This window comes from Moschus berezovskii, chromosome 11 (genome assembly GCF_049115385.1).
Source record: "Moschus berezovskii isolate FMDL1 chromosome 11, NW_MosBer_1.0, whole genome shotgun sequence".
NCBI classification, from domain to species: domain Eukaryota; kingdom Metazoa; phylum Chordata; class Mammalia; order Artiodactyla; family Moschidae; genus Moschus; species Moschus berezovskii.
The window spans coordinates 724,091-736,485 of NC_142470.1; the positions used below are offsets into that span (position 1 = coordinate 724,091).

The following is a 12,395-nucleotide window of genomic DNA, read 5'->3' on the forward strand; positions in this document are numbered from 1 at the left end:
TAGCCTCTGTCCACACTGACCGCAAGCCTCCAGTGGGTCCCGTGGGCCCTGCCCAGGCGCTCGCCCCTCCCCAGGCCCAGTTCCTCCCCTCCCTCCTCGGCCCCACCCCCATGGGTCCTGACTTCCTGCCCAGGACCTGGCTCCCTGCTTCCTGGAGGAAAAGCAGCAGCCCCGGCACCCGCAGCCCAGACCTGCCTCCTCCCTGAGAACCCTGTGCCTGTGAGGGGTGCCCGGCATGGCCCCTCCCCCACCCAGTGACACCCCAGCCCGTCCCTCCCACGCCCCTTCCCCTGTCCACGCGTTAGACACCCGGGCCCCTCCTGACCCCACCCAGGCCCCCAGGCCCGGCCTCCCCGCCCCGCAGAGCGCACCTGTCAATATCACAGTGGCCTCCACACAGCCTGACCCTCAGCAGGAGGGCCCCCCAGGGCCGACCGTCTCGGGTCCTGTGCCCCCAGTGCCACCAGGCCCAGGCCCCGCCATCCACAGCTGCTGTCCCAGGGGGCCAGGCGTCACGGCCGTCCCCGTGGAGACAAACACACCAGGAAAGCTCCCGCTGGCCCGCACTGCCGCCACGCCTGGGTGTGCACAGACACTGATCGGCTGCTGGATTTACCAAAACACCTTTTATTTACAAAGTGAAGTCACAGGATGAGCAACGGCCGACCCTCGCCTGGCCACATGCTCCAAGGGCAAACCCAGGCAGCAGGGGCGGGGGCAGGGCTGTTTTCCTGCTTAATGCCCGCTCTACGGGGCTGTGGGCAGGGGCGGGAGCTCCTTGGAGAGAGCTAGGCTCCATCTGCAGATGCCCCTGCAGGCAAATTGCATGATTCTGCCAACCTGTGCCAACCATCCTGGCCTGCCCTCTTCCCCGTGGGCCTCAGGCCCCGCCCCACCCCTGGGTGACTTTTTCCCAGTCCCAGCTACTGCCCGACAGCAGTGGAAACCCCCGACTCGAGGAACAAGCAGGAGCGGGAGGGGCCGGGCGGGGCGGGAAGGCCTGGAGCAGGGCCGGGGCTCCATGGAGCTGGCCAGGGACCCGAGAGCAGCAGGGACGTGGGGCCCCGTACACAGGGGGTGTACACCTCCCAGGACCCAGTTCAGGGCAAGGCTGAGGTGCAGAGCAGGGGTGCCCTGCCCACAGCAGGCCCCAGGGTCTCGCTCAGCCCGCACCCCATCCCGGGAACGGCCGATCCACCTCCAGGAGAGAGTAGGCTCCGGCAGGAATGCGGAGCCTCCCTCCAGGCTGACCGGGGCCACACCCCACCAGGGGCCCTGCCAGCCCTGAACCGCCCGAAGCAAAGCCTCAGAGCACAGCTGGGGCGGGCACAGCCGGCAGGGGCAGCTCCAGGGATGGCGTCTCTGGGGCCTGGGCTGGGCTGGGCTTCTGGTGGTCCAGCTGCTCGAGCTTCTCTCCAAGCTGGGAGTACAGCTCCTTCACCGCCTCTCCGCTCTGCGGGGGGAGACCCAGGGCACGTGTGCGTGCGTGCACGCACACACCCCCACCCCCACACACGGGCAGGCCAGCATGGGGACACACACATGCGTGCACAGGCTCGGGCCAGCACAGGCAGCGCGGCCCAAGGGTGCGGGCAGGCGTGGGGGCGCACCTGGCCCGTGGGCTCCAGCGCCTTCTGCAGCGCCTCCAGCTTGGACGGGGCCACCCGGTGGTGAAGGTGCAGCAGGAGCCGCAGGACGTGCCGCTGCACGCTCTCCTTCCTGGGGGAGGGGCAGGCGGGCTGCAGGCTGCCCAGAGCCCCCGCCCCAATCCCAAAGCCTCCACCTGCGGCCCAGCTGTGCCCCCAACCCCCAGCCTAGAGGCCCCACCCGACCCTCTTCCCCCCGGCCTAGGACATGGACTGAGAGGATGCACCTTGGGGAGGCAGTGAGGAGGAAGCCGTCGAAGAGGCTGCTGCAGAAGTCCTCCAGGGCGAACTCGTCAGCCAGCAGGGCCAGGCTGCCCGTGAGCAGGTGCAGGAAAATGTCCCCGAACGCCAAGTCACCGAAGGTCTCCACTGCAAGCACAGCAGGCGTCCCCCAGCTGCCCGCACCTCCCTGGCCAGGGCTGAGCCGGAACCGATCCGGGCAGACAAGCAAGTGCTGGGGGAGCCTGGGGGCCCGAGGGTCCTGGGCCTAACTGGGGGCAGGTCCCAGGGCAAGGTGGGGAGGGGACAAGATCCTGTTGTGGGGTTCTGCCCAGCAGCCAAGGGGATCAGGGTGACGTGGACTCCAGCAGACACACAAGTGCCTAGGCGGGCGGCCCCTCGAGCCCACCAGACTGTGGTGCTCGAGGGGAGAGAAAGGAGCAAACAGGCCTTCTTTTAAAAGCCAGGGCCGTCAAACCCCAGGAGAGAGAGATGGCAAAGGTAACTACCTGGTCACCCCGTCACCAGGAGCTGTGACCTCAGAAATTCAGGCACTGCCGAGGCACAGAGCCCCCAACTTGGCGGGAGACACGGACCACCCCCACCACAGCTGACGGAGGCCTCACCCGGCTCACACGACACACAGGCAGGCGCACAGTCGGTGTGCCAAGGGATGCAACCAGCCAAGCCCCAGCCAGGGAACAGGTGCCCTGGTTCCCCCGACAAGCCCCACGTAGCCCTGCAGACCCCAAGACCTGAGGAGCAGCAGCAGTGAGCTGAGGGAAGGCCCCGTCTGACTCCTGACCTGAACAGACCACCTGCACGAAAACATTATGTGACGACGGGGGAAGCTGGCAGGGCCTGGGCCCCTGCTCACCGCGCAGCGGCCACGGCCGTAACGACATCCCACCTGCCGGGCTGCTCCGCCCTGGTCTGCTGGGGTCCGGGCTCTGTCCAGCCCATCCCTAAGGGGACGGAAGCCACACACAGAGCCCCTGCAGGTGGGCAATGGGCCTTGGGCTCCACTAGCCTGCACCTGAGTTCATAGAAAACTTCCACCAAAAAAATGTTTAAAAGCAAAGAGAGATTTTAAAAACCAACACCCATTTTTACTAGAACCTTGCACTAACAACAAAGAAGCAGGTTCCTCTCCAGAACGTAACTGGAGACCCACACCCGCCCAGTAGGTGGGATGAGACCTGCACCCGGCCCACCAGGCGGGCTATGCTGACTCCCGCCTCCAGGACATCCCATGTCTACTCAAGACAGACACAAAAGCTCCCAAATGAGCAAGAAGAATGCGGTTAACCAAGTTCCTAGAACTGTGCTCCTGGAAGTCCCTCAGCAGAGAACTCCCCCCGTAGAAAACTCCCCATGTGCTGATCCTGGAGCCGGCGAACTCACCCCACTGGGGTATGGGCCCCGCGGGGAGAGAAGGTCCAGCGTGCCCCGGGCGGGTCCCTTAGGAGAGAGAGGTGGACGAATGAACTGCGACGGGGCCAGAGCCAAGGACGGGGTTTCTGGGAGCTGGAGGCACAAGAAGGGTCTTCTCCGGGGCCTCCAAAAGGAGTAAGCCCCACCCACACCTGCTTTATCCCTGAGAGACCCACTGGAGACATCCAGCTCCCAGAAGCGTAAGAGTTAATCAAGTTCCCGCTCACCAGTTGGGTGGTGGCTGTATAGCAGCTAATACCCACCACAGGCAGCCTCCTCCATAAAGAAAAGCCTGGAAACAACGCGCACCATCATCAGACCCGCCAATGACCCACGTACACACTGAGTGAGCGGCGCCACACCCTCTCCACGAAGCCGCAACGCCCTGACGGGACTGAGCCAGCAGAGGCCCTGGAGCTGCTGTGCGGTGAGCAGGCTGGGTGCCCCGACTCAGCCTACAGCTGGCTCTTGAAGGGGCCCCGATCCCCCTGGTCTTCCTGGCTTGCAGGGTCCCTCCAGCATGCAGAGTGAGGTTCCCAGGGGAACTGGCCTCTCCACCACCTTGGTGGAGAGCTTTCGCCTGGGTCCAAGGACTTGGGAGACTCCAGGCCCCTCGCCCGTCAGGGAAGGACGACCCTGGCTCTTCGGGAACACGGGCCATGGCGAGGGCGGCGGGCACCTGGGGAGGGCAGCAGGCGTCTGGGCAGGGCGGCGGGCGTCTGGGCAGGGCGGCAGGCATGGACACTCACCGAGCCCCGGCAGCAGGCGCAGCAGCGCGTTCTTGTTCCTCTGCTTGGTGATGTGCAGCACGTAGTACAGCCCCACCTCACAGGCCATGCGCTGCTCCTGCAGGAACCTGCGCCCCAGCACCGTCAGCCCCGCGCAGGCCTGCGGGCCATGGCCCTCCCCCGCCACACCCGCGGCCGTACTTGGTGAAGCTCTCCGGCAGCGTGTTTGGGTACGTGACCGGGGCCTTCTCCTCAGCTGGGAGCTTCTGGTCCACGTTGAAGGTGTGGTCGTCCACCACGAAGGACATGAGCATGGGCAGGAACCTGGTGACCAGCTCCACCTCCTGGGGCGCAGGCCCTAGAGCTGTCGCACGCCGCGCCTGCCCCCAGACCCCAGCCTCCAACCACCCCCCAGCTGTGGGCCCAGCGCCCCCAAGCCCCGCCCCATGGTCCCTCACGGAGGAGCCCGCCTGACCCTGTTACCATCTTGGGTTCCTTGAAGACCTGGCTGTCGATCATGTCCCACGCGCCCTGGCCCAGCGCTAGCAGCCGGAGCAGCAAGAGGAGGTCCGGGCTGTCCTGCAGGAAGACACAGGCCTCGGCGGGCTTGCCCAGTGTCCTGCCCTGACCGCACGTGCCCAGGGCTTAGGCCCACATGCCCTCTGCCTGGAGGGAGCGTGGGCTCATCCCAGGGTTACCCCCACATGGCCCCTGAGGGCAGCGCGCGGCTGGCTGGGCGCACTCACCCTGGGCAGCACCTCCTGGCCCACCAGCTCCTGCAGGTGCCTGACGGTGCTCAGGGACAGGGTGTTGATGGCGAAGGGGTCACACAGGATCATGGACAGGTCCCTGTGACGGCACGCCCACGGCGTCAGCAAGGGGGGCCACCGGCCTGGGAGCCAGCCCTTCCTGCGGGCCAAGCCACCCCACTCTGGCCCACTTTCTAAAAGCTCACCGTTCACAACTTTCCCTTAATGTACTCAATAAACTGAAAGACCTTAGTTTTTTTAAAAAATTAAGGTCCCACTTTGGCCGAGATTCTGATCCAAGCTCCGTAAATTCAGTCAGGTTCCCTCAAGCCCAATCCCAGACCTGGGACAGGGCCCACCTGGTCAGCACCTTGCCAGCAGCCAGACTGCCACCTCTGGCCGCAGCAGGCCTATCTGCTCACCGGCAGGCCAGCTCAGGCGCCTGGTGCAGCCGAGCCTCCACAGCCTCAGTCACGGGCTCAGGCACCAGGTGGTCCCCCTAAAAACGCACGGGAAGAAGCACCACTCCCGACAGCAGCCACGGCGGGCTTGGGCGGACGCCCGCGGACAGGCGCCCACACCAAGCGGACCCTCACCCCAGGACTTGCTCCTGCCCCTTCTTCACTCCGTCAAGGAAGCCCTGCAGCTCACGGGCCCTCTTGCTGTCCACGAACCGCTCTCGGATGCAAGCGTCCAGGCACCAGGTGAACTGCAGGGAGAAAGCAGGGTCAGGACTCAACCAGAGCTGCGCCTCCAGGCAGCTGTCCCCACTGCCTGAGCGTTTGAGCCTGGGGTGAGCACCGGGACCCTCACCTCGTGTCACCAATGCCCCGCTTGGTGCGAGAAACAGGGCCGCACAAAGGAAACAGGCCCAAGGACCCACGTCCCCCACGCTAGGCAGTGCAAGGAAAAGGCCAAGTGTGTCTGTTCTGAAACGGGCCTTCCCGGGGTCCCCACTGCGCTGTGGGCAGTGCTGGGCCGGAGTGTGACACCACAAAGCCCCTAGGGATGCCGAGGGGGTCACGCCGCGCCCGCGTCAGGACGGGGCAGAGCGGAGAGCCCTGCTCCAGAACATGGAGCTCACCACGTTGGTGCGGGGTAGGGGAGACAAGCCCCGGGAAGGGCAGGGCGGTGGGGCTGGCTCGGCTGCACTGGGCGGACAGACCTCGCGGCTGGCGGGGGATGGCGCCACAGGGCGGTGGGCTCGGGGTTGTGGGCTCCGACACTGGGTCCCCCAGCTGGGGGCAGGCGTGGCGGAGCAGGAGGCGGGGGAGCACACAAGCCCAGGGGCCGGGACCAAAGCGTCCCAGGGAGGAGGGAGGCAGAGGAGGCGTCCACCTTATGGCAGGGGTCCACGGAGCAGATGTCGCCGACATCCAGGTCGTGCAGGGACATGAGCAGCTCGGCACGCAGCGTGCAATAGTGCACGTTGCGGGTGCGCAGGAAGAGCGTGCGCAGGAACTGCAGGACCATGTCGTACAGCTTCACGTTGCGCCCCACCATCCGCGTCAGCCTCTGCACCACCTGCCGGGATGCCAGGCCTCACACCCCGCCCGTCCCTTGCCCCCTCATCCCCCAACCCATGGGGCTGAGGCTTCTCTTTCATAGGACGCTGGCTCACACTGGGGGGCAACCTCTGGTCTGGAGGATGGTGAACCGTCAGGCCCTGAGGCTCCTCTGAGAGGGTGTCAGCCCAGGCCCCAGACTCCACATTGGGTCGGGCCTGCTGCAACCGCCCCACTCCCGCTTTCTCTCTGTGACCGACGTGTGACATCTAACGTGTGGGGTCCACCCCTCGGGAGCCTAAGGCGCCCAGGAGGTGCCCTGACCTCTGGGGTCACTGAAGGGTCCAGGCACCCACGGCAGTAAGTCAGTGCCCAAAAAACATTTGTTGCAGCAAGAAACAAATCAGACCCAGACACAGGGAGATCCCAGGGCTGAGGAGAGACGCAGAGAGCAGCCACCCAGCGCGAAGTACGCAGAAAAGACAGAAAAATCCTTATGCAGGGACAGTGCTGCGACGCCCCAGACAAACCCAGGCCTCCAAGAGCAGACAGGTGGGCAGGAAGGGGGGCAGGAAGGGGCTGGCCAGGGAGGCCCGCACACAGCCCTGCCCTGCCTCACCTCCCCCTGGCGCCTGGTCTTGGGGGAAGGGCTGAAGAAGTTGTGCAGGACAGAGAGCTCCGTGCTGAAGAGCGCGCCCTCCTTCTCCACGATGTACTGCTTCAGCAGCGGGGAGACCTCGTCTCCGAAGAGCGCCTGGTTGTCCTGCCAGATCTGCCGCTTCACCTCCACCGCGCAGGCCCGGTACAGCTCCTTGTCAGCCATCACCAGCTTCAGCTTCTTCTCAGGAACCTACATAACCCACAGGCCACCGTCAGCAGCACCCTGCCCCGGCGAGCTCCCTCGAGACAACCGGCAGGCCTCAGCGCCCCCACGGCAGAGACCACATCCAGCCCAGCCCAACTGATGGGGACATCTGGGACCAGGCCCCCAGGCAGTGGCACGGGTAGCAACCACAGACAGCTTTTTCCCAGAAAGGGCTCCACACCCCGGAGCACATGCCAAGCTTCAGTGTCTGCTTGGCTCAGGGAGAAGCCAGCGCAGGGAACCGTGCTCCAAAGCTGTCCTTCCTGGGACAGGCAGCTCAGGAACCCTCCCCAGAGAGAGCCAGCCAGGCAGCTGTTACCTTGGGCAAGTGTTTCATGACACACATCACCACCGGCTGCAGAGACGGCATCTTCACCAGAGAAAAGCTCTTTTCCAGGAGATCCTCCAGTTTCTTATACCTGGGAAAACTCACATTACCGAGGAAGCGGCACAAGACCTGTGGGTCCCCAGACTGGTGGTGTTACAGGCGGCCCCCTTTTCAGGAAGGATGTGTAGCCATGGGGTGGTGAGCGCTGCTGACTGGGGGTTCCTGGCTGGGGAGGGGGCTGCCTGTCTCACTGACCTTTCCTCGGCTTTCCCCTCTGAAGCGATAGCTGACACACGCTCCAGCAGCTTGTCCCGAAGCTCATCAAAAACCGACTGGTGGAACTCCAGCCGCGGCGTCCCGTGCAGGTCCAAGAAAGGCAAGGCCGACTGCAGGGAGGGCAGCAACACGCCGTTCTCTGTCTAAGGAAGCAGAGGACGGCGTGGCTGCCTCGGGGGCGGCAAGAGAGACCTCAGCCGCAGCCGCTCGTGGTCAGGCGCCCCGGCTGCCCCGAGCGCTCGAAGAGGCAGGCAGAAGGGTGTCCGCGCCGCGCCGGCTGTAGCAGCAGACGCTGGGAGCCGCCCGCCGGCCGTCGAAGCGGCCGGAGATCGGCGGGTCCGGCCCCTCCGGGCCGCGGAGCAGACGGATACGCCCACTTCACACGCGCGCCCGCCCCCGGGCCCTCGCGCAGCCCCACCTGGAACTGCTCGATGGCCTTGAGCGGCTCCGTGCAGTTGGTCAGCGTCTCCTTTAGGTCCTCGCCGTTGGCCACACCCAGGTCCTGCAGCCCCGCAAACAGGGCCGAGGCCCCGGTCCCCACCCGGCCCGGCGCCCCATCCCCGCCGCGCTCCCCCGGCGCTGCCGCGCTCGCCACGGGCCCCGCAGCGGTCCTCTCGCCCGGGCCTCGGGGGCCGCCGGCGCTCCGCTCCCCGGCGCCCTCCAGCTCGGCCAGGTCCCGCCCGCAGCGCCGCTCCGCTCGCTCCGCAGCCGCCCACTTCCGTTCCGCGCAGCCAGGTCCGCGGGCCAACGGGCTCCCCGGAAACGCCGCTGCCGCCGCGCAGAGGTTCCCGGGAAGAGCGCCGCGTCCCGCGCCCGGCAGAGGCGGAGCGCGAAGGCGGTCCCCGGATGACGCATGGGATGAAGCCCCGCCCACCCAGGCCCCGCCCAGCCTCCCGGGGCCAGCTTCCTCTCGCCGGGTAGAACGCGGTTGGCGGGCCGGCCCCTGGGAAGGGCTCCACCAGAGCTCGGCTGGAACACCGGGGGCCGGTGCCACCGGCGGGTTGGCCTGCTTCAGGAGATTCAGAACTGATACTTTAGCCGGGTGTGTTTTACTTAAGAAACTTTTGGCCGCGCGCCGGGGAATTGAACCCGCACCCCCCTGCAGTGGAAGTGTGGAGTTTTAACCACTGTACCGCCAAGTGCCTTTTATTTTTTTTTAATATATTTATTTGGTTGTGCCGGGTCTTTGCGGCTCGCAGGATCTGCGTTTTAATAATCAAGAAAAATCCTTTTGCTGACCTTAGCGCCCACCAGCTGCAGGACCTTCTCATCATGGAACTTGGTTTCCTCCCTGTCCAAACCGATAAAGCCCACACCACAGAACTGTCGCAAAGACCAAACTCTAACGGGAAGTGCCTCAAAGTAGGAAGTGCCTAGCAGAGACCTGGGCGTGCAGTGACAGTGTGAAAAAGATGGCTGTCCTCTATTGCCTTCAGCATCTAACCCCCTGACTAACCCAAAGTGCCAGGACCTCAGGCTAAGGTCCAGCCCCACCCAACAGCCCACCTTGCAAGACAAGAAGCCCATACAGGGTGGGAGACACTGCCTGCTCTGCACCCTCCGCGGGCTCCCTTACTGAGCGTGCAAGCGCCTGGACTCGCACACAGCCCTCTGCAGTTGCTCGATCCCTCCAGCCCCCTCCTTCCCGCCCACCAGACTTGGGTCCTCCCAAGCTTGGCCTCACCAAATGTAACATTTCCACGTGCCTTCGCTTCCAAGGTTTGCTCTGCCAGAAATTCCCTTCCTGCTGCCCAGCAAACTCTGGCTCATCCTTGAAAGCCTCCCAGAAGCCCACCCTCCTCAGCCCAGCTGGGGCATTGCTCCATCCTTCCTGCTGGTCCCACTCCTAGCTTGAGTCCTAGGGGTTGCTGGTGGTGCAGCTGTGAGCAGGGCTTCTGGTGCCCTGAGCTTGGGCCAGACTCAAAAGGCTAGAGCTCCACAGCTGTCTCTGTTGCCCTCTGGCCCGCTGGTCAGCCCAGGGCCCAGTGCCCACAGCCTGCAGTCCCACTGTTCTGATTCCTGGGGTGCTGAAGCTCGAGCCACAGCTGGTTCAACCCTGGAGGAGGTCCCAGGTGCATGGCACTCACACTCCCTTGTTCTTGGCTTCCCTGTGGAAAGGGATGATGCCAGCACCGTGGGAGTAGCTCTTGTGGTACCTGTTGAAAGGGTTGAGCTTGGACAGAAGAGACAAAGGAGGTCTGGCCAAGGGCTTGGGGGACACGGGAAGGGCCCCTGGAGGAACTGGTGCAGTGACAGGAGCCACCGCAAGCTGCAGGAGGCCCTTGCAGGGAGGCAGTCTTGGGGCCGACCCCTGGACAGGAGGGCGGGGCGATGGCGATGAGGAGCCCATGCCAAGCCACTGCTGTGGGCGGGGTGGAGCCTCACAGTGGAGCCCAGGGCATCTGTTGGCTGCAGCCTGGCCTGCACAACCCTGGCTGAGTTCACAGGGTCTTTGGGCAGCTACAGGGAGAAGTGGAGTCAGGCCCTAAGGAGCGGGTCCTCTGGGCCTTACCTGGCCGGGGAGCAGGCTGACCCCACCTCAGGATGGCAGCTGACTATCCCCCACCTCCACTCCAACAGTTGACTCCTCAGCTTGGCAAGCAGCCCGACTCTTAGGGAGTCCAGCAGCTGGACCCCTCCACTGGCTGGCACAGCTTGGTGGGGGCGTCCGCATGGCCCACAGGGCCCTGTCCCATCCTGCCGCAGGCCAGGCAAGCTCTGGCTGCCACCCCAGCCACCCTAGAGAAGAGAGCGCTGAAGGAAAAGAGCAGGGGGCCTGGCCAGGAAGCAGCAGACGTGACAGGTTAGCCGCAGGCCATGTCTGCAGGACGGCTCAGGGGAAGGGCCAGCGGTCGCCAAGCACACAGAACTACTTGGACAGATCAACAGTACCTCAGTATATAGCAAGGGATGGTGGGCCCTCCTCGTCCACAGCTCAGAGGGTTTGGCTGGTCAGGAGGGTGGATCAGAGGTATCCGGAGTGTCAGCAGGCCAGGCCGGCATGGACGGCACTGAGTTTCAGAGGGAGGTCCAGCAAGACCCCTCAGGGGGCAGGGTTTCATGTGTTGACCTGGCAGGCCGGCAGGCCGGGTGCACCCTGCGGGCTCTAGAGCGCACAGAACGGGCCAGTGTCGTGGCGCTTGGGCCTCCGCACGCCTTGGATGACCACCCCGGGTGCCGAGGGGAACCGTGAGCTGTAGCATTTCTCCACGTCGTAGGCAGCCGGGCCTGGGGTGCAGGCTGCAGAGGGGAGGCGGGTGCAGTCACTGTGCCCACCTGTGCCACCCAAGTCCATCCCTCCCACCCCCCGCCTTCCCCCCCACCGCTTACAGGAGCCCACCCAGGAGGCCAGCAGGGGCAAGCGGCCCATGGAGAAGGCGGGTGAGCATGGGCCCTTCAGACGGCAGCCAGGAAGGATGTCGTAGGTGCTGGGACCAGGGCCCATCTCATCCCCTGTGGGCAGAGGGGCCTGCAGGAGGGGCTGGGCCCGGGGCCCCTTGCCCCAGCCCTGCAGCACCCCCTGGCGGGCTCGGGCCTCAGGCGGCCTGGAGGCAGGGCAGCCCCTGAAGCTGAAGGGCGGGCAGGCAGGCGGGCTGGGCAGCTGGTAGTCGGCAGGCGACGGCCACTGTGGGGAGACGAGGCTGCTGCAGGCCTGCCCCTCGGTGGGGCCCACCCCACCCACGGCCTGCCGGGCACCTTCTGCTCTCGGTTGAAGTCAGCTTTCTGGGTGAAGGGGCTTTCACTCTGGAACCACACAGTCTGCCACGCCCTGCGGCCACCGCCCTCTGCAGCGGGGACAGGGTCACAGGGGTGCCTGTGGCCAGGGTCCCTCTCCAGGGGAGAGGGTGGGTGGTGGGGGTCGCGGGGAGGGGCACGCACCATGGGTGGGGTGCCTGCGGCCGATGCTGAAGTGTGGGTGTGGGGAGGACTCTCGCAGCGACGCGTCTGGCACCTGGTACTTGGTGGCGCCAGGAACATGCAGGTCGGTCACAATGGGAGGGCGTTGGTCCAGCACTGGCGGAACAAGCCCTGGGCCTGGGTCCTCCCAGAGGCCCCTGCCCGGCCCCGCCTACTCCCCTGACCAGCCCGGGGTTGGGGAGCCCGAGCTGTCACTCACACAGCTCCCTCAGGTTCCGAGTGAGGGGCTCCTGGAGGGGACTGGTTTGCGCCCTGAGCCCCACCTGGAGCTTCCACACCGCTGTGGGCCACATCTCCTCCCAGGCGGCCCCCAGCCCCGGTTCCAGGCCTGTCAACAGCACAGCAGCATTGAGCCTGCAGGAGACGCAAGCAGCCACCATCCACGTGGCTGGAGGGCCACCCCAGGCCGTTGCACCCCAGCCAGCCCACCATGCGGGCAGTTACTGGGAAGTCACAGGTGGCTTCTGCTTCAGGGAGCCATGGGTCCAGTGTCTGCCTCCATTGATGTGAAAATTTCCCAGGAATTTCACCGCCTTCTGGTCAAAATTCATTATCAGGGTCTCTGGCTCCCCTCCCCTAGGGACATCACAGGGCTCTGTGACCTCACTGACTGGACATGGGTCCCCTGTTGCCCGGGACTCCCTGGGAAGCACTGTCCAGCCCTGAAGCGGCCCCTCCCCTGACCCACGAGGTGGGTTGCCCTGGGATCAGCCAGGGTCAGCAGGCC

The 12,395-nt window shown here is 65.4% G+C and overlaps 2 protein-coding genes across 2 annotated transcripts; both read right to left on the bottom strand.

Moving 5' to 3' along the window:
* Positions 1-607: 607 nt before the first annotated feature.
* On the bottom strand, positions 608-10,424 carry NELFB (negative elongation factor complex member B). The gene is made up of 17 exons (XM_055400413.2): positions 10,317-10,424; positions 10,136-10,210; positions 9,838-9,923; positions 8,990-9,134; positions 8,169-8,756; positions 7,730-7,893; positions 7,466-7,565; positions 6,901-7,131; positions 6,115-6,300; positions 5,373-5,485; positions 4,774-4,876; positions 4,511-4,606; positions 4,229-4,371; positions 4,049-4,155; positions 1,874-2,015; positions 1,611-1,719; positions 608-1,453 (listed from the first exon to the last, which is right to left on the bottom strand). The coding sequence occupies exons 1-17, from the start codon at positions 10,422-10,424 to the stop codon at positions 1,307-1,309; spliced, it is 2,643 nt and encodes an 880-aa protein (XP_055256388.2). The 3' UTR covers positions 608-1,306.
* Positions 10,425-10,856: 432 nt separating this feature from the next.
* On the bottom strand, positions 10,857-12,219 carry STPG3 (sperm-tail PG-rich repeat containing 3). Its single transcript, XM_055400417.2, has 6 exons — positions 12,113-12,219; positions 11,868-12,022; positions 11,630-11,764; positions 11,447-11,535; positions 11,081-11,375; positions 10,857-10,990 (listed from the first exon to the last, which is right to left on the bottom strand). Exons 1-6 carry the CDS (start codon positions 12,217-12,219, stop codon positions 10,857-10,859), a joined length of 915 nt encoding a protein of 304 aa, XP_055256392.2.
* Positions 12,220-12,395: the final 176 nt, after the last annotated feature.